The sequence below is a fragment of the Felis catus genome, chromosome A2, assembly GCF_018350175.1.
Source record: "Felis catus isolate Fca126 chromosome A2, F.catus_Fca126_mat1.0, whole genome shotgun sequence".
NCBI lineage: Eukaryota > Metazoa > Chordata > Mammalia > Carnivora > Felidae > Felis > Felis catus.
This window is the reverse complement of record NC_058369.1, coordinates 138,720,540-138,740,548: the sequence shown is the minus strand read 5'-3', so window position 1 is coordinate 138,740,548 and position 20,009 is coordinate 138,720,540. Positions and strand designations below refer to the sequence as shown.

At 37.2% G+C, this 20,009-nt stretch overlaps 1 protein-coding gene across 9 annotated transcripts in view; it reads right to left on the bottom strand.

The window, feature by feature from the left end:
- The window catches only part of CPED1 (cadherin like and PC-esterase domain containing 1), a 271,927-nt gene that overhangs the window by 168,922 nt on the left and 82,996 nt on the right, over positions 1 to 20,009 (bottom strand). For all 9 annotated transcript variants that reach the window (XM_045052656.1, XM_045052657.1, XM_045052653.1 and 6 more), the window contains 2 exons: positions 5,478 to 5,601; positions 3,751 to 3,919 (listed from right to left, as the gene is read on the bottom strand). In XM_045052656.1, coding sequence (XP_044908591.1) covers positions 3,751 to 3,919; positions 5,478 to 5,601 — 293 coding nt within the window. The remainder of the gene's footprint in view (positions 1 to 3,750; positions 3,920 to 5,477; positions 5,602 to 20,009) is intronic.

Genomic DNA, 20,009 nt, shown 5'->3' with positions numbered 1-20,009 from the left:
ACAATACAATGTCAAAAAGCATATCAACAAATATTCTAAGGAATCTAGAAATAAACATAAGAACATACAAGATCTTTCTAGAGAAAATATTTTAAACTCTAATAAAACAAAATGATCTGACTCAAGAGACAATATTACAAATATAATAATAACACTATTAGTATTATTCAAAAATTAATCTATAAATTTTATGTGATTATATATTGAAATTACTGGAGAATCTTAAAAATATACTTGAATGCTAAAATATTTATGAGGAAATAAATGTCTACACCATAGTTAATTTGATTTTGAAAAGAAAAAGTAGAAGGAGCAACCTCCCTGCCAGGTGTTAAGATGTATGTACACTGTCAAAATAATAAAACAAGTGGGCCAAATGGAACAGAACAGAGAGCTCAGAGGCATCTCCATATACAAATAGGAACTTTTACAATAAAAGTGATATTATTGTCATGGGAAATGATGAGTTTTTAGCCCATGAAAATTGATTATATAGAAAAAAATTCTGGATCAAAGGTGAACTCTAGTTGAATAAAATATTTGTATGTCCTGGAAAAATTATAAAGGTAATAGAAGAAAATGAAGAAGCCACCCCTGTGACTTAAAGATAAGAAACAACTTCTGGAACTAAATCTCCAAAGCAGAAATTATAGGGAAAGTTTAATTTGATGAATCAATTGAAGATTTCTGATCAACAAAGGATACCAAGGATAAAATTAACCGATGACAAATTGAGCCATTTGCGAGAGTAAGATACTACTGTTCACCTGTTGCGAGCTGGAAAGGTTAAGTGTTGGGCAGGTTGTCGGGACATGGAAAGACTGATAATGGCACAGGAACTGGCACAGGCGTTCTGGTGGGTAAGCTGGCATTATTGAATTCTATCAAATGAACCCATAGCTGACGACCTAGCAAGTCCAATGATAGGTATATGTTCCAGAACAAATAGATTCAGGTTCATTAAGAGTCTAATACAAGAATTTGTACATTTGCGGCACTATTTGGATTAGTCGAGAGTTGGAACAATCAAGGTGTCTCTCACTGGAACGCTGGTTAAGTGAAGTGTAACGCAATACATCATGGAATACAGTTAATCAGTGCAAAGTAACACAGGAGGTGGACACATAACAACGTGGGTGTTTCCTTCCCGAAAATATGTAGTGCTTCACATAAAAAAGTTAGAAGAAAAAAATCTCTACTACAATACAATTTACGTAAATTAAAAGCACATATATGCATAACAAAACAAAACTGCATTTTTACAATAACCTAAACAAAAAGATACACATTAAATCATTGTAATGCTGCCCCAAGGAATTGCATGGGGAATAGGGATGAAATGGATTATATAAATAGATGTGGGAGTCTTGCACTGATGGCTAATGGCAAATTCTACAAGAACAGGGATTTTGGACTGGGCTCCGTAAACATTTGTTGAATGCGTGAATGTGACATGAATTTAGTGATATGATTCTTTTATCTCTCAGTACCTGACTTCCAAAAATTAGGTTGCATCATATGAAACTGCAATTTTTTGTAAGTCAAGAATGGCCACATACTAGCAATTTCATATAATTCAACCTAATATAAACAGAAATCTGAAAATAATTAAAGGTACTTAGGTACAAATAAATAGCCACTGTGAAGACTGGTAGGAGATAACGCGAAAGACAAACCAAATTTGATGCTACTTTTTCATAATTAACTAAAAAACACCTATGTTGATATAGTTACGATAATTGTTCTTTAAGTAAAGTATCTTATGACTTAAGTCATCAACACTATTTCCCTCAAATGTCAGCCATCTATTTTACTAAGGAATACAGCATTTGCACCTTTTATCATGCTGATCCTTTTTTTTTAATTGACAATATTTAAATGAGCCATTTAAAAATTTTTCACCATTGGAAGATTTTCCAGAATTTACAATGTAGTTTATATAAGATAAATTCTGAAAAAAATCAGGTTCAGTTACTTCTGACTCTCTTGAAGCTCTGAAAGGCATTGCACATTCTTTTTAAAAACAACAACAGGGGCGCCTGGGTGGCGCAGTCGGTTAAGCGTCCGACTTCAGCCAGGTCACGATCTCGCGGTCCGTGAGTTCCAGCCCCGCGTCGGGCTCTGGGCTGGCAGCTCGGAGCCTGGAGCCTGTTTCCGATTTCTGTGTCTCCCTCTCTCTCTGCCCCTCCCCCCGTTCATGCTCTGTCTCTGTCCCAAAAATAAATAAACATTGAAAAAAAATTTTTTAAAAAATAATAAATAAAAAAATAAAAAAAAATAAATAAAAACAACAGCAACATTTTATTATGATTGAGATACAAAAAGCTGTACCTATTTAACATATTCAATCTGATGAGTTTGGAGATAACTACACCCATGAATCCATCCTCACAATCAAGCCATAACATATCTATCCCATCCAAATTTTACCTCCCACCCATGTGTATGTATGTATGTGTGCACGTACCTATATATTATGTATTATTTAGCGATAAGGACACTTAACATAAGATCTACTCTCTTAGCAAATCTTATTAACTGCAGGCATTATGCTATACGTAGAACTCTAGGTCATACTGGTCTTGCATAACTGAAACTTTGTACCAGTTGACCAACATTTTCTCATCTCCCCTTTCCCCCCCATCCCTGGTAACTACCATTCTATTTTCTCTCTGCTTTTCTGAGTTTGACAATTTTATTTCTATTTTTTATAATGTTTATTTATTTTTGAGAGAGAGAGAGAAAGAAAGAGCACAAGCAGAGGAAGGATGGGGGGTGGGGCGGGGGGCAGGGAGAGAATTCCAAGCAGGCTCCAATCTGTTAGCACAGAGCTGGACGCGAGGCTCAGTCTCACAAACTGTGAGATTACGACCGGAGCTGAAATAAAGAGTTGGATGCTTAGACGACTGAGCCACCCAGGTGCCCCGTGTTTGCAAAGTTAGATTGTTATATAAGTAGGATCATGTAGTATTTGTTCTTTGAAGGAATTTTTGATTTTACATAAATAATTGTTCAGAGGACAGGTAAGACAAAACAGGAAGAAATTGAAAGAACATACAAACAAAGCACTTGAGTGTTCTTTCAATTTCTTCCTATTACCTCTTAACTGTCCTCTGAATGATTATTTCTGTAAAGTTGGAAACTTCTTAAAATTTACCCAATATGTTGTTGCTACACCTTATTTTCAACTGAGGCAACCTGACTTACCTTTTATAACTAAATTTTTGGGGAGTTATTATTAAGTGCTTCCCAGAAAACTTTCTCATCATGCTTTATATCATGACTTACTATCTTAGGCACACTTGAGAGCTTTGTTTTTCACTTAGGAAATATTCCATATTGACTACTGTGACAAAATAGGTATTTTGCTTCCTAAGAATGAAGAAAAAAACATAAGGGAAAAGTAATATTTTCATTTGTTGCAATGAGTATATTTTTCTTAAATAAGTGGAAAGTCAAGAAAACAGAATACAGCTGAGAATTAGCTTTGTAATGGGTCAAAGAATTGAACTAAAAAGATGAATTGAGAAAACAAGATGTAACTTTTGTGATCCCTAGTGAATTAAGCTGCTTCCAGTTCATTTTTGAGCCTGCACCTATTAAATGAAAATCTCCACTTGCAGCAATAAAACGATGCAATCTTTGTTCAATGGGATTTGATAATCATAAAGGTCAGAGAAAGGCAGTTCAACTCACTTTACTTATCTTTAATATACTTTGAATGAAATAACAGCTTCGATGGAATTTTACCTTGACAGTGAAGCGTTTTTTCTTTGGTGGATTCCAAACCGCGCCAGTTGAATGAATGAATGCACGCAAAGGGCTTAAAGATGTCACCAACACATATGCTTTAAGAATCACAGACAGTTCTTCAGCTCTAAAGATTGTTTCATGTGGAGCAAGGACTGTTGTTTGATTCCTAAAAAATAAAACAGCATAGCTAATGCTCCATAACTTAGGGTATGTAATTTGTAAATGACCTCGAAGCTTTGTACACTCATCTATCCTTTGTTGGACCTCAGCCTTCCATGTGTGGGTTTCCTTCAGCAATCCCACTGCTCATTAGCATCACTACAGGTACATATACAGGTACAGAGAGAGAGGAGATCAAACTGATAAGAGTTCTCCACTCTGGTAGATTTAATTAAAATAATTTTTTTTTGAAAGAAAGGTAGGAAAATACCTAAAATGAGGTTTAAAGATTTCAAAGAACGGGGCGCCTGGGTGGCGCAGTCGGTTAAGCGTCCGACTTCAGCCAGGTCACGATCTCGCGGTCCGTGAGTTCGAGCCCCGTGTCGGGCTCTGGGCTGATGGCTCAGAGCCTGGAGCCTGTTTCCAATTCTGTGTCTCCCTCTCTCTCTGCCCCTCCCCCGTTCATGCTCTGTCTCTCTCTGTCCCAAAAATAAATAAACGTTGAAAAAAAAAATTTTAAAGATTTCAAAGATGTACATTGGTCATGTATGTACCATCACTACAAAAGTGATACAAATTATAGTTTAGGGAACAGTGAAACCTGACATTTTCCAGTCCTGCCCTCCATTGCCTTTGTTCTACCTTCTCCTTGACAAGAGATACTATTCTATTTCTCAGTAGTAGACAGGTCACCAAAATATGCCAACATACATTCCCCACTAGTTTGATTCTACCCAATAACCATCACCACAGATAATTCTGGATTAATTTAAAGCACAGAGCATGAAGTAAACACTTCAGTCTACAAAGGAAAATTAACACTAATACTTTGTGATGAAACAAATATACTTTCCTCATAAAAGATACCAAAATGTTTAACTATTTGCTTTTTGCATGATGTTTCTATGTTTCATACCTAAGTTTAATCAATGAACAGACTATGCTATTTCAACCTTTGAAGTCTTAGGTAAACAGAGGTGCATATGATTCTTCAATAAATACTGTTAACTGTGGAAATACTACCTAATAATTATAAAATTAGATGAGGTAAACTATTCTGTCTCTTGGATAAGATAATGAAAATCTCTTAATTTTTCACTATAATCTATCTACATTGAAAAATCATTTTCCTGGAGGAAACTTAAATAACTTGGTACCCTGCAGTTGCTTTCTTAGATCATAAGGGCCATAAAAAATATATTAACTAGAAAAAAAATCATTCAGCCATACTCATAGACCAGGGCAATGTCACTTGAGTACAAAATGGAAGTTAAAATTTTTTAGTTTCACATTGTCAAGGTTTCAAATTCAATTTCCATTAATGTAACTTCCTAGATAAGAGTCCTATTTACCCAAATGTTTATTTTTTGGCAGGAGAGGTTTGAATTAGTCTAGGAGAAAATCAATGATGGTGTTCTTTATTAAGAAGAGATAGCTGAAATTTTATGTAATAGAACCTAATCATTCAAACATGTAATACCCCTTCGATATCTTCAGGAGTTTTCTCTTGTTAGCTGTCTCCAAAAATGTATGCTGGATAGAACAATTCAAAATGATTAGCTTACAGCTGTTCACGTTGCCAGTCCCATGGTTTCCACATATGTGGCTTCACTGTTTTTAAAAGGTCACTCTGCTTTAACTGTATGCTCTGATCCAGACACACAGAGGGGCTCACCACAAGTCGCAATTCTGAAAAAATTCAAAAGAGCACAAAACAGTCATTTTATCATTTCTTTTTGGGATTGCTTCCAAAATAGTGTTTGCTGTGTTCAAATACAGGGCCCATGGGAAATATGCAACCAATTTTTTCTCCATTCTTAATCAAAGTTAGATTCATTAAATCATGGATGTTTAGAAAAGCCTTTGTTTTGTAGTTTATTGTCCTACAACAAAACAGGAAAACAATTGTAATAATTGATTTCAAATTTTCTTGCTCAGAAGGGAGGTAGATATGATGTCTCCAACTGACCTCACTGAGCAGATCTATTCTCCCCACATGTTAGAGGTGCACTCTTAATATGGGGAAGATGGCTGCAGGGGCAGCCTCTGTTTGTGAGGAGAATATTACATGGCTGACTTGAGTAGATTTCCTGGCAGTGCAGTCCGTCTTGTGCTAGAGTCTGTCATGCTTCATGATATTGGTAAAGTCAACAATAGTGCTTTATTATTTTATAAAATATTATTTAATAGTTTTTTGAAGTATATAAAACTGAAGACCAACAATAATGACTTACTTCAAAATACTCACTGGTATTTAAAAAAAAATGTATTGGATGTACATGGTTAGAGAAAGCAAACTGTATAGAAAGCTATCCAGATTGGAAAAACAAAACAAACAAAAAACTCAGAAGCACCCAGCAATCCACCCCTAACCAGAGCCTCTCTCTGCCAAAGCCAATGCTTTACATATTCACCTTTGAAGTCCAAAGAAGCACCCAATGGGTAAGATGCATATGGCTCTTCAATATGTAAATTGATATAAATATCAGTATATCTACATTACTTATACTTGTAGATGTTTCTGCTTTTTATATGATCCAAAGGAGACATTATAGTAGTTCCCCTCATCTGTAGCTTCACTTTCCTCAGTTTTAGTTACCTGTGGTCAACCCTAGCCAAGAAGCAAATGATCCTCCTTCCAACGTACCATCAGAAAGAAGGTCAGCAATAGCCTAATGTTATGTCACGGTGCCTATGTCATTCACCTCACTTCATATCATCATATTGGTATTTTATCATCTCACATCATCACAAAAAGGATAAATGCAATACAATAAAGTATTTTGGGAGAGGCCACATTCACATAACTTTTATTACAGTCCAGTTATAACTGTTCTTTTTTATTATTAGTTATCGTTGTTAATCTCCTACTGTGCCTAATTCATAAAATAAACTTTATCTTAGGTGTGCATGTATAAGAAAAAACATAGTACAGATAGGATTTGGTAATGTCTGTGGTTTCTGCACAGGAGGTCCTGGGATATATTCCCTAGAGATAAGGGGGGGATTACTGTATAATCTAGGTCTATATCTAGCATATTAACCTACCAATCCATCCCAGAATCCTTTCCATATCAGCATATATATAGAATTACATTAGACTTCTTAATGGCTTGGGGTGTGCTGTTAAATGAATGCACGTTTAATTTAATCATTCTTATTGTTGTGTATTCAGATTAGTTTTGTAATGTTTGTCTTCTGTTATTTCAAAAATACTGCAATGAATGCTCTTATCCATCTATTTAGGTATACTTTTACGAGTTTATCTAGGGGCAAATTCTAATCTGTATGCGTAATAGTCAGATCAACGAATAAACGCATTGTAAATTTGATAGCTATTACTGAATTGCCTTCGTTGTCCACATTCCCATTCTCTCCAACAGCATTTGAGAGTTGTTGTTTCCTTACTGCCAGGTCACAGTGATTTATTTTTAAATTATACAATTTATCTAGCTCTCAAAATGGAACAAAGCCTTTAAATTATTTTTCCCCCTTGTGCACGTTTCATCAATACTAACATAGTCTAATTTAAAACACTTCACACTCTTAAGTAAAAGTCAGCAGAAGTCAAGCTGTTCAATGTATTCCCATATCTCATTATTTAGCACAGTGTGATCTTTCTCAAAAAATGATAGCCTACTTGGAAGGCTTCCTTATTAATGAAGTTCTAATACATCATAATAAAAGAAATACTCAAATTGCTTGTTTCTGGAGGTGGCAAATGAAGAGTCATTAAGGTAATTTCTTTTCTTGGGAATCGCAACTTAAAAAAGAGTTGAACTGTTTCTATAATCCTTTACATTTGCAGCAAGGAAATGTGTTTTCTTTCTTTCTTTTTTTTTTTTTTTTTTTTTTTTTTTTTTTTACTGAATAATCCTTTTTAGAGTTTATTACTAGGATAAGTTTTGTCTCTCCAGAAGAGCTAATTTGTGGCCTTCTTTTGTATAATATGAGAACAGTGTAGTTTACTCCGATTTCCTTTTTATCCTTACTGCCAGGAAGCACAGCATTGATTTGAAGCCCAGGCAGAGCTGACTTTGAAGAAGCTACCCCTATTAAGTGTTTTACCAAGATAGTAGCTCACTGATTTTCAGGAAGTAGTAGTCAGCAAATATGTCAAAAAATAAACAATTTTATGTCACCCACTTTTGGCTTAGTTCAAGTGGAAGAGCCTATAGCATGGAGCTGAAGGAATCCAATACAGGAATTGTCAAGAATATGTCAGATTTCCACATCAGCCCCTGAAACTGTGGTTGAACAGTGGAATTTAATATTGATTAAAGTAATTTTTACCCTTTGTGAAATATATATAACTTTCCATTATCTTATTCCAGGTTTGGAGGCTACTCTTAATGATTCTAACCCCCTTCCCTGCAAAAAAACCCAAAAAAACAACTCTAAGTACATGTTCTCTGACATCAAAAATCATTTCCATTTCCCTTGATTATAGCTAAAAAGTAAAAATAAGCTCCATTAATACCTATAAAAGCTGCAACTACATTTTATGGAACTATATAAATAATTGTGGAAATCTTAAATATCCTAGGTTCTTACTTAACAGAGTCAAAGAATTGTCTGTAGTCACTCTTCCTTCCATCTTTCATTTGGCCTATCTATCAAGGGCTCTCTCAACAAACTGGTCCAATCCACTTGTTTTAATATTCCATTCCCTCCTTCTCCCTTGACACCCCCAACACACGCAGAAGCCTAGAAATCCTCCATAAACGATGCCAAAACTAGCTTCTGTTTTGGGGGAAAAATTGGGAGATGAGTCTCTGTGATGTAGTCTTTCATATGGCCTTGTAATTCATTAGCACATATTTATTATTTCCAGAAAATAATTAAAGATGGAGGGTCTAGCATGTGTCTTTAGCGCTTTCCTATCCCACCCTATGAGGACTAAATGAATAAGCAGATACAGATACGAAATATCATACATTTTTATTTATTAACTACTCTTATTTTAAGGAGCTCTGAAGCTTATAACTTTACCTCTTACCCAGAGGAAAAATGAACTTTTTTTGAAGGCTGCTTTTCTCTGCCTTCTAATATCTGGTTACTGATATAGCCAAGTACTGAATACCCAATGAGTGTGGTGCAGTTTTAAGAAAAGAAAGATTAAACCAGAACCACAAGACCTGGGTTTTCATTTTGATTCTTACCAACCAATGCTTCATGGGCATGTGACAATGTCAAGGAATCTTCTAGAATCCAGAATATGATTCCCCATAAATCTCCTGATTGTCCCACATCACTAAACACAACGCTGATGCATAACAAGTGCTCAGTAAATGTTTGTTCTAGCAATGAGCTAGTTTGGAAGGTAGGAGGACTAAGCCAATGTGTACTTGGAGAACAAAATGGTATCCCAATGTATTAAAAATATTTTAATTTTTTCCCTTGCTCATGGCATATAATTATATATATCATAGGCAAAGACTAAACACTGTAAAACTAGCAAAGATTAGCAGCCAAATTTATACTGTATTTGATTTAATGTTTTGCCCAGAGCTCATAATTAATAAAAAAGTAATAGTTGGAAAATGTAATTATATTTCATAAATGTTTGAGTATTGTCTTGCATTTCATATTAGGAAGCTAAACTTAGCCAGTATTTTATTTTAAAACTTCCAATGAAGATAAAAGGTCTTAATTAATAATTGACAATTAGTTTTGAGATTAGAAGTATACATAAACACCATTTGTGGGTATATTAATTGTTCTTCCTACCCAAAGATATTTACAAGTCTTAGTCCTTAGCCTAGCCTGCAGGTATAAGCTATGCAAATATACCCTCAAAACTTATATACATAACAAATATGAATTAATATACGCAAAACTAACTTCATAGCCAGGAAGTAACTCTGGATCTGCACCCTGGGAGAAAATGAATGGATGGCAGAGTCAAAGGGGTAAGTGAAGAGACTATGAATGGAGAAACTATTACAGAAAGGACTGTTAAACAAATGAGAGGAGGGTTAAGAGAAAACAATAGGTAGTGAAGCTCCTGGCGCTTACCTCCCCTAGCTCAGGAGGGCAGGGATTATAGAACCAAACAAAGAGCATAAGTGTGGGAGAGGACACTGAGCATGCGCTTTGGTCACAGGAAGAAGGACACAAGTACTTCCAAGCCAGGGTCTGGCAGGAAAGGAGGTTGGGGATAAATATCCCAAAGCTCTCTCCTCCTGAACTCTGATCTCCTGCAGAAGCCAGAGGACAAGGGAGCCCTGTTGATTAGTCTGCAGTGGACAGTTTCCTGGGGAAGGGTCTAGAGTAGAAGGGCAAATGGAGAATATCCAACACAAACCCTGTATTTGGAAAATACAAATTTTGGCCCTCGTTTTCTCCTTACTAACCACATGTCCTGGAGAAACAATTATATGATATGTGTGTTTGTGTGTGTGTGCACGCACATGTGGGAAGAGTAAGAGAGAAATAATATTAGCTTTGATCTTGAAAGCATTTGTACATGGCAGCAGGGCACGTCTTAAGATGAATCATATGAAATTACCTTTTGTTAGTAAAAACATGGCTGAACATTGATCAAATATCAGCAATTCATAATGTGTCTTTTACCACAATGTGATGCCTATTGGAAGAAAGCAAGAGAGTACATAAACCTACCACCTGTGAAAGAAGGTTCCAGTGGCTAGAATGTCTACGGGCAGGAATGACAAAAGAGTGCATTGGTTAGTTTTATGTGTCAATTTGACTGGGCCAAGGGATACCCAGAGAGCTTCTTAAACATTATGGGTGTGTCTGTGAGGGTGTGTTCAGAAGAGATCAGCATTTGAATTGGTGGAATGAGTAAAAGCAGACAGCTCTCCCAGAGGTGGTTGGGCAGTAACCAATCTATTGAGGGCCTGAACAGAACAAAAAGGCAGAGGAAGGTTGAATTTGCTCTCTGCCTGATTGATTGAGCTGCGACATTAATCTTCTCCTGCCCTTAGAACACTTGGTTTTCAGGCCTTCAGACTCAGACTGGATTCTAACCATTGGCTGTCTATATCATCAGTCTTCCTGTGTCTCCATCTTGCAGATGGCAGATCATGGGACTTCTCAACTTCCAGAATCATGTGAGCCAATACCTTACAATAAATTTCTTTATCTCCTACTCTCCCAATAAACACATAAATGATAGATAGAGAGATGATAGATAGATAGATAGATAGATAGATAGATAGATAGATAGATATTAGAGATCTTATTATCTGTTTCCCTGGAAAACCCTGACTAATACAAGGGGCTATCTTGAAATCATTCAATGACTATTTGGTACGTGCTCTGAAAACAACAGGAGCGTAGCCCATCTGCCAGTTCCTAAAAGAGAACAAATATCCTCATCTCTGAATCTGTTTCCTCTTTTGCATGATGATGAAAAAGACAGCAGCAAGCACAGTGGGTACTAAACGAATATTTACTGAATGAACAACTAAGTGATTTCTAAGGTCTTTTACAATTCTAAATTTCTGTGATCCTAGGTGAAAAGTTATGTTATAATTTTTAATATATTCTATATATGACCTAATGGAATAGATAAGTAGCAAAAGTCCAAGGGCCAGGGCTGGAATATGGCCCCTCTGTGAATTCAGGTATATTCCAGGAATCCTGAGTGCTCCACAAGGTCAGCCAGGTGCCATTTTTATTTGTGTGAGCCCCAACAGACAACATAGGAGAGACTGTTTCTGAATCTCCTTTGAGCTCCTACCTTCTGAGAAAGTACCTGGGGAATATCAACCACCCTTTCATTTCTTGAGCCCTGTACCAACTGGAGAGGAAACACACCACAGATACCTTCAAGTTCACCAACTTGATGACTCATTGGCAGTTAGAGAGGAAGGATTCTTTTAAGTATTAAGTACTTCAGAGGGAATTCTCAGTTTACTGGACAGTGAGCTCTATGAAGTCAGGAATTCGGGTTTTCTCTTTCCATAGCATATCTAGTGCCAAACACACAGGCTGGCACTTAACGTAGGAGCTCAATATATCTCTGCTTAATAAGTGAATGCTAATGTCTTCTCACCAAATAGCTAGAGATATGTGCACTGGCCCTAGGAAAAGGGGCTGAAATGTAAAGAATGAGCCATCTAGCTGCTGAGCAGTTTTACTAGGGTTGTATGGTGTAACTTTTTGTTCATGACCTAGGATATTAGCATAACATGGACAAGAATTGGTTTTCTCTGTCCACCTCACTGTGTATCTGTTAGAGTAGCATGATGTGTTACGACCCTATCAGAGACGTTGCAACAATACTGAGGAGGCTCCAGTGAAGAACCAGAGATGGACACCATGAGAGGAACTATCAAAGGCCAAGAGGTCTAATATCAGCAAAGCCCCCTGGAAACCACAGCAAGCATAGAAAACCATGGAAGAGAATGTCATAAGCAGACTTCCAAGAGGAAGGCTGCCCCTTACAGGGACACCAGATAAGAGAGGGATTTGGGGACCAAGGTTGAATCTGTTTCCCCAAGGAAACTGAACCTGGGCCTGGGAAGACATGGATGAAACCAATAAAAATGCATGTTCTGCTTTGTCTAGGATGTTGCAATATAGTTGCTGCCCAGTAACTTTTTTCAAAAATATTTTACAAATAATATTCCAAAGAAATTTATTTTAAAAATCCTGATTCTTGTTTATTAATGGGTTCCTATTCATAAGTATGACCATGAACAAATTCCTTAACTTTTCTGAGTTCAATATCTTTATCTGGAAAATGAGAATTGTAACAGTAGTGACAAGAAGAAGAACGTACCTCATACGGATACTGACAGAATTAAATATAAAATGTTCTTTAAAGTGCTTTGCACAGCACCTGGAATATATTAAATCCTAAAAAAATGTCATAGAACTACTTCTAGTAGTAGTTTAATATAATCCTTTCCTATAACCTAGGAAACCTGTTTATAACTGGAAAATTTCAAAGTGTAACTAAAGTGTTATTTCTTTTGAATTTACTCAGCACTAAGGGCTCATCACTGATATCAGACAAAGACTAATAAATCCTCTTTTACATGATTATGAAACGTGACATTTGACATTAGTCGCTTCAGAACAAAGCAGGAAATATGTGATATGCACAGATGCATAGACCAAAACAAAACACAGCATCTTTACTTGAAGTAGCCTGTGAAGACACACTGGTTTTAGTGACTTTCCTCAAGTTTAGCATTGCAATATCATCCCAGCAAAGCAGTTAATTTCCTGTTGTTTCACTTATTTAAAGGAGTTCTATATTAAGGCTAGGTTTCTGTGAATGGAGTAAGCCTAGGACTGACCCAGTTTTGCAATAGTGATGTCTATTCTTCTCTATTTTGTTCAGGAAGATAACTTTTTCACCCACAACCACCACAACTAACTCTTAGTCAATAGAACTAGCTCTTGGTCAACAAATCTATGACACATAGACAAAAGTCCTTGGACTATTTCAGACCTGCACTTGAGTTTGAATGGTATAATTTGAGGATCTATGTGCTCCAAATACGTCAATTCCTTAATGCACTTTTACTTTCATTTTATGAGAGGGGAATCATTAATACATAATGCTAACCTTAAGCTAAGCAACTTGCATAAAGTGTCCACCAACTAATCAGTCAATTAATCAGCCAATCAATCGATCAAATGCTTATTGAGCACTCAGTAAATGCAAGCCATAAATGTTCTTTCTGTTCTTTTTCAGTGGAAGTGTCGAAGTCATGCAATTCTCCAAAAACAATTTTCCCCATGAACTGCTCTATGTTTTGACCATGACAACACAAGAACCTTGAATTCTGTTCACTTTCCTTGGTAATAAAAGCTATGTCAAGACGAGTACTTCAATTTTCTTGCCCCTGTGATTTCACTGCAATGACCAAACAGCATGAAAGATTGTTTTATTACTTTACGGCAGCTTAATTTTGCTTTGATATTTTTCTGCATGAATTTTCCAGGGAAAAAGAAAGGGAAAAAAATGCTTGACTAGTTCAGCAAGACCAAAGATGAATAATTCAGTATAAATTAATGAGCATCATTAATAATAATTTGAAACACAGTCTCCAACAAATATTAATACATAGAGTGCAACAAATATGATAATAGAGTAGCTGTCTAAACCCACCCATTGTGAAAATAAGTTAATCACTTTATTAATATTAAACTTTTTTTCTCAGTAACATTTTCTGGAGTAAGCCATGAAATACTATTGATATATATTACATCAGAATAATTAATGACTTACTAAAAATTTGTGATTTCCAAATTCTTCTTAAGTATATTAAAGTCAATCCTAATTTAAATACAAGACACAAACAATGGGGGTGATTGCCCCCATTTTAAACAAAACGATGCATTAACCTATTTCTCCTTTAATGGTAACTTCACAGACCAACTCAATCTTCAATTTTTACCCTATGTTTTTGGTATGATAAAACATGCACAGTATTACTGTCAATTTTCTTCTCTACTTCTACACTATTTATAAATAAGTGTATTATATGTGAGCCAAGTACATATTTAGAATATCAATATTTTCATAATATCTAACTCCAAGATTGAGACAAAAATATAGAACATGTGGAGACTAGAGCCAGTTGCCAAATGAAATCTAATGAGGGCTAGAGATCCAAATGCCAGAAATAGGTCAAGAACATGGAAATATGTCAGAAAAGATTTTTGGTTAGAAGACAGCAAACATATTTCTATGGAACCATTTTATTCTAAGTTCTTTCCCCTCCCACAACTGACCAGCCATATAGTTGGAGTCTTTGGAGATCAGGCTTGGCTGAGCGGCATCATAATATAAGAGTCCACTCTTAATATAGATGAGGACACAAAGGGCAAGAGTCAGAGGTCTAGCGGAGCCTAACAAGGATTTGTGAGATGGTGTCTCAGTTTTCAACCTTAGCCAGGTAAACCGATCATTAGCCAGGTACATTTGACCTATTTTATACCTTGTAAATGACTAAAGAATTAACCAACTAATTGAGCCAAAAGGGGAGGGGTCTTCATACCTGAAGTGCTAAATAACTGTTGGTCTTTAAAAATGTTAATTAGGTGATAAAAATTTTGAGTTTTTCTTTTCCTACTCTTCTCTAGATTTTAAACCCTGAAATTAAGCTGTCTCCTCTCTGTCCAGAATTTTGGTCAGGACATTAAATTCAAATGACTATTTTCTATAAGGATATTCTTCATATTTTCTTTATACATATCTTATCTTTTTTATTGCCAAGATGCTTTTAGTATATACGTGCATGTGTGTGTATATATATATGTGAGTATATGGATATAAATTTTATGTATATATATATATATATTTTTAGAAATTTTTAGATAATTATTTTTCAGAGATTTAATACACTCTAACTCAGGCTTTAGTTTTTGTTTTTTTTTTCAACGTTTATTTATTTTTGGGACAGAGAGAGACAGAGCATGAACCGGGGAGGGGCAGAGAGAGAGGGAGACACAGAATCGGAAACAGGCTCCAGGCTCTGAGCCATCAGCCCAGAGCCCGACGCGGGGCTCGAACTCACAGACCGCGAGATTGTGACCTGGCTGAAGTCGGATGCTTAACCGACTGCGCCACCCAGGCGCCCAGGCTTTAGTTTTGACATCAGCATTTTATCTCAATTAACCCCACTTGTCTGCATGTCCCTGAATAGCAATCCAGACTGAACATCCAGTTCTAAAGTGCCACTTAGATGCCTTAAAATAGGTGGATGGTGGATAGCAAGTCATTTATATCTTGTTTTTTTTTTACTTACCAAATACACTGAATGCTTTTGGGAAAATGACTCTGTGGCACCCAATAATGTCCCAGTCATTTTTAATAAATTAAAGATGTGTAGTCATCACCTTAAAAATCCTGTGAGCTCTGGCATCAGTCAAGGCTCAAAGTCATGAGTTAACCAATCCAACTCTGCTATACTTTGGCTCAATGGAAGCTGAATTAAAAAGCTTGGATTGTTGGGGTGCCTGGCCAGCTTGGTTGGTGGAGCATGTAACTCTTTTTTTTAAAATTTTTTAAAATTCTTTATTTAGTTTTGAGAGAGAGACAAAGAAACACAGTGTGAGTGGGGGAGGTACAGAGAGAGAGGAAGACACAGGATCCAAAGCAGGATCCAGGCCCTGAGCTGTCAGCACGGAGCCCAACGCGGGGCTCAAACTCCTGAACCACAAGATCATGACCTGAGCCAAAGCTGGCCCCTTAACCAACTGAGCCACTCAGGTGCCCCGGGAGCATGTGACTCTTTTTTTTTTTTTTTTAATTTTTTTTCAACGTTTATTTATTTTTGGGACAGAGAGAGACAGAGCATGAACGGGGGAGGGGCAGAGAGAGAGGGAGACACAGAATCGGAAACAGGCTCCAGGCTCTGAGCCATCAGCCCAGAGCCTGACGCGGGGCTCGAACTCACGGACCGCGAGATCGTGACCTGGCTGAAGTCGGACGCTTAACCGACTGCGCCACCCAGGCGCCCCAGCATGTGACTCTTGATCTCAGGGTTGTGGGTTTGAATCCCATGTTGGGTATAGAGATTACTTAAAAATTAGATCTTTAAAAATAAAAAAAGTTTTGATTGTTAAGTGGTGGAAAAAATTGAAGCTAGTTTTAACTCAAAAGGGAAAAATATTGGGTAACAGTGAAAAAATTATCAAAGTACAGGTATTCCCCTCCTCCTTTCCCATCTATTAAAGAATGATGTATGCTTATGTGGGATCCATGTCTTTGTTACAGTGTTTGGAGTAATGGGAAGAAATACATTTAAATTTTTTAATTTATATAAATAAGTTAGAGAAGAGCGGATATAGAAATCAATTAGAAGAGAGGTTGTACAGGTGATGCTTTGTTGAGCTAGAGGGGGTTGCCCAGAGAGAGATGAGAGTTATAAATGCAGATTTGGGCACAAATTTCATTTTTTGTTGAGTAAGGCTAATTCCTCCCTTGCAGTCATTTTGTCCTGACCCCTCCACATTTCAAAAAAAAAAAATCTAGGGGCGCCTGGGTGGCGCAGTCGGTTAAGCGCCCGACTTCAGCCAGGTCACGATCTCGCGGCCCGTGAGTTCGAGCCCCGCGTCAGGCTCTGGGCTGATGGCTCAGAGCCTGGAGCCTGTTTCCGATTCTGTGTCTCCCTCTCTCTCTGCCCCTCCCCCGTTCATGCTCTGCGCCCGACTTCAGCCAGGTCACGATCTCGCGGCCCGTGAGTTCGAGCCCCGCGTCAGGCTCTGGGCTGATGGCTCAGAGCCTGGAGCCTGTTTCCGATTCTGTGTCTCCCTCTCTCTCTGCCCCTCCCCCGTTCATGCTCTGTCTCTCTCTGTCCCAAAAATAAATAAATGTTGAAAAAAAAATTTTTTTTTAAATCTATTAAAAAAACCTATTGTTGTTGGAAGGAGTGTTTTGTTTTTTTTGTTTGCCTAACTCAACGTAATACTCAGCATTCTCTCAAAGGGGCCGTTTTTGCCTAGGTGCTGCCATTCATGATTCCAGTCTCCATAGCCAAGGTTGGGTCCCTTGGCCCAAGGTCAGGTCCCTTTGCCCAAGAGGACTCCTGGGGCACTCTACTGTGATGTGAGGGAAGGGATGCCACTGGCAGCCAAACAAAATCAGATTTAGAGAAAAAGTCATGAAATTTCTATTAGGAGAAACGTTGAACTCAAGAATTGTTCATTCAATTTCATGCACCTAGAATGAAAAATGACAAAAGTTCATGGCTACCATTATCCATTAAATGATTTGCAATTCAGGTTTTCAGCAAAATGCTTCAGAACTACTCACAGTCTTCAACTTGCCACTACCCTGATTTCTGAGAGAATTTTGCTTAGTGTTTTCTTCAGTCCCCCAAATCTGGCTTTTATTTACCAAGTCACTTAAAATAATAACAGTATCCATTACTCCTCAGAGCCTGAGTTGACATTAGGGCACATGTTTCTGACTAGAAATTTTCAAAATTGACATGAGACTCTAGGTTTTTTGGTTGCTTTTCAGTTTTGCTTTTCCCTGTGAGCTATATTCTATATAATTAAGGACTTTTCACCCACAGACAGCTTAAAATGTTGTTTCCATAGCTTATACACAGCAAAAGATTCTATTAAAATGTGTCCTTTAGGTAAAATTAGTCTTAATTTAAAAACTCAGGGTACACCTGGTACATCGTTCATTTTGTTTGTAGCACAACACATGTGTACATTTACCAATAAATCACGTAGCTGGAAATTTTTAAATATCACTTTGTGGGTGGTATCTCTGCTTTTTATAGCCTGCTATGAATATAGTTTAAAGTTCTTTCCCTTAAGTGACACTAGTTCTTCTAAAATTGGTTGTTGACTGCCCTACTACCCAGGGCTGAGAGAGAAGGGATCTAGAAACAGCAACATTACAAAATACTGAACTGAAAAAGATAAATTAGGCCAAAGACCAGTTGACTTAACCATGCAATCTTTCTTCTTTTCTTCTCAATTCTGTATTTAGATTCAAAGTAAACTTTTGCTTCTACAATATTTGGAACACAAGGACATAAATAGTAATGGCTTTATACTTGAGGAATAAATACAACCCCTTTTCCATACTCTGTTCAAGAGAGATATTTCCGGTCCAGTTGTGACATTCTAAGAACTCAACAATGCTAAATGCTACCATCACAGCCCCCAAAAATGGGAAAAGAAAGACACTTCTCTGTGTTGTTGCTCTTTTAAACCCTATGGTCAATGGGAGACGCAAGACTGTTATCTGATTATTATTCACCCGTGTGATAGAATTTTAGTGTGAAACTAATCCGTGTTCAACTAGGAGTTCACCACATCTGGCCTTGACTGGAAGAATTGTGGGTGAAGCCTAATAATAAGGAACCTATCCTAAAAAGAAAAGACGTGGCTGGCAAGATACGTCCCAGGATAACGGGACATGTAAGAGGAGGGCAGCTTCTAGTACACTGCTCCTATATTCCATAGCCTGTCTTCCATTCCAGGTTTTGGTCAGAGCAAAAACAATACTAAAACAATTTTTTTATTATATGCAATCAAAAAACTATAAAGAAGGATTTTAACTCCTGATTTTTTACTCCTAAGTCAATTTGGTTTTGACTCATTCAGGCTTCTGAGAATACCAAGGGACTTCCAAGCCATTGGCAAAACAGTGAGTATTCCAATGGGACATGGCATCGACAGTTTCAGCAGCGGCCATAGGAGAAGCAGGCACAGCATGCGCCTGTGTGCCTGACACCGGGCTTAGCACCTTAGCACAGACAATGACAGGCACAGCAGCAGCAGCCTCTTCCATGTGGGGCGCCAGTGACAGAGCGCCTTTGGTGGGCATGACCAGGGGTGTATATCAGCAGCAGAGGAGCACAGGACACCAGGGCGGACGTGGAGTAAACGGTGGACATGCTACCAAGGAATGAGAGATTGCATTCATGAGCAAATAAGATACACCCTCAAAGACAAAGAGGGTATTTGAGGGCATGGCAGTGATGAAGAATGCTACTGAAATTTAATAAGTAAAATTTAATGAAATTTAAGTGATTGGATTAAACTTAACGATTTAATAAACACTGGATTTGTGCTTTGTGTAGGATAAAGAGGATATTTATTTGGAAGGTACTGGTAAGGTGCAAAGTCCAGCATGTTTCAACAATTAGGCATCAATCCTCATTGGCCAGTGCACATATCACAACAGTTGTTACCATGTCGAATATCACTCTGTGTACAACAACAAATTCCTTCTCATCCCTCATCACTTTTGAATATCTACCTGGACGTTGATGTAGGTAAAAAGCCCGTTGGTGATTATTTGAACCTAGAGCTTGACTCCATTTTATATAAAAACTATAAGTAAGAATTTTACCCAGTTTTAATATACACTGAATTTTGCAGGGGTATAATTCCATGGGCAAACAAGAGAAAACTATTGCTTGTCTTGTTTGTGACTTTCTCAAGCTGATCACCATTTTGGAAAGGCACATCATCAGTAGTGACGTGACCCAGGGAATCTTAGTCTCCTTACAATACAACCACACCAGTCCGAATTTGTATCTGTCACATTCATGGTGATTCAAACTCTAAGTGCCAAGCATTTGGCAATTTTGTTACACCTTATGGTATCATTATGCCTGAAATTTACATACTATATTATA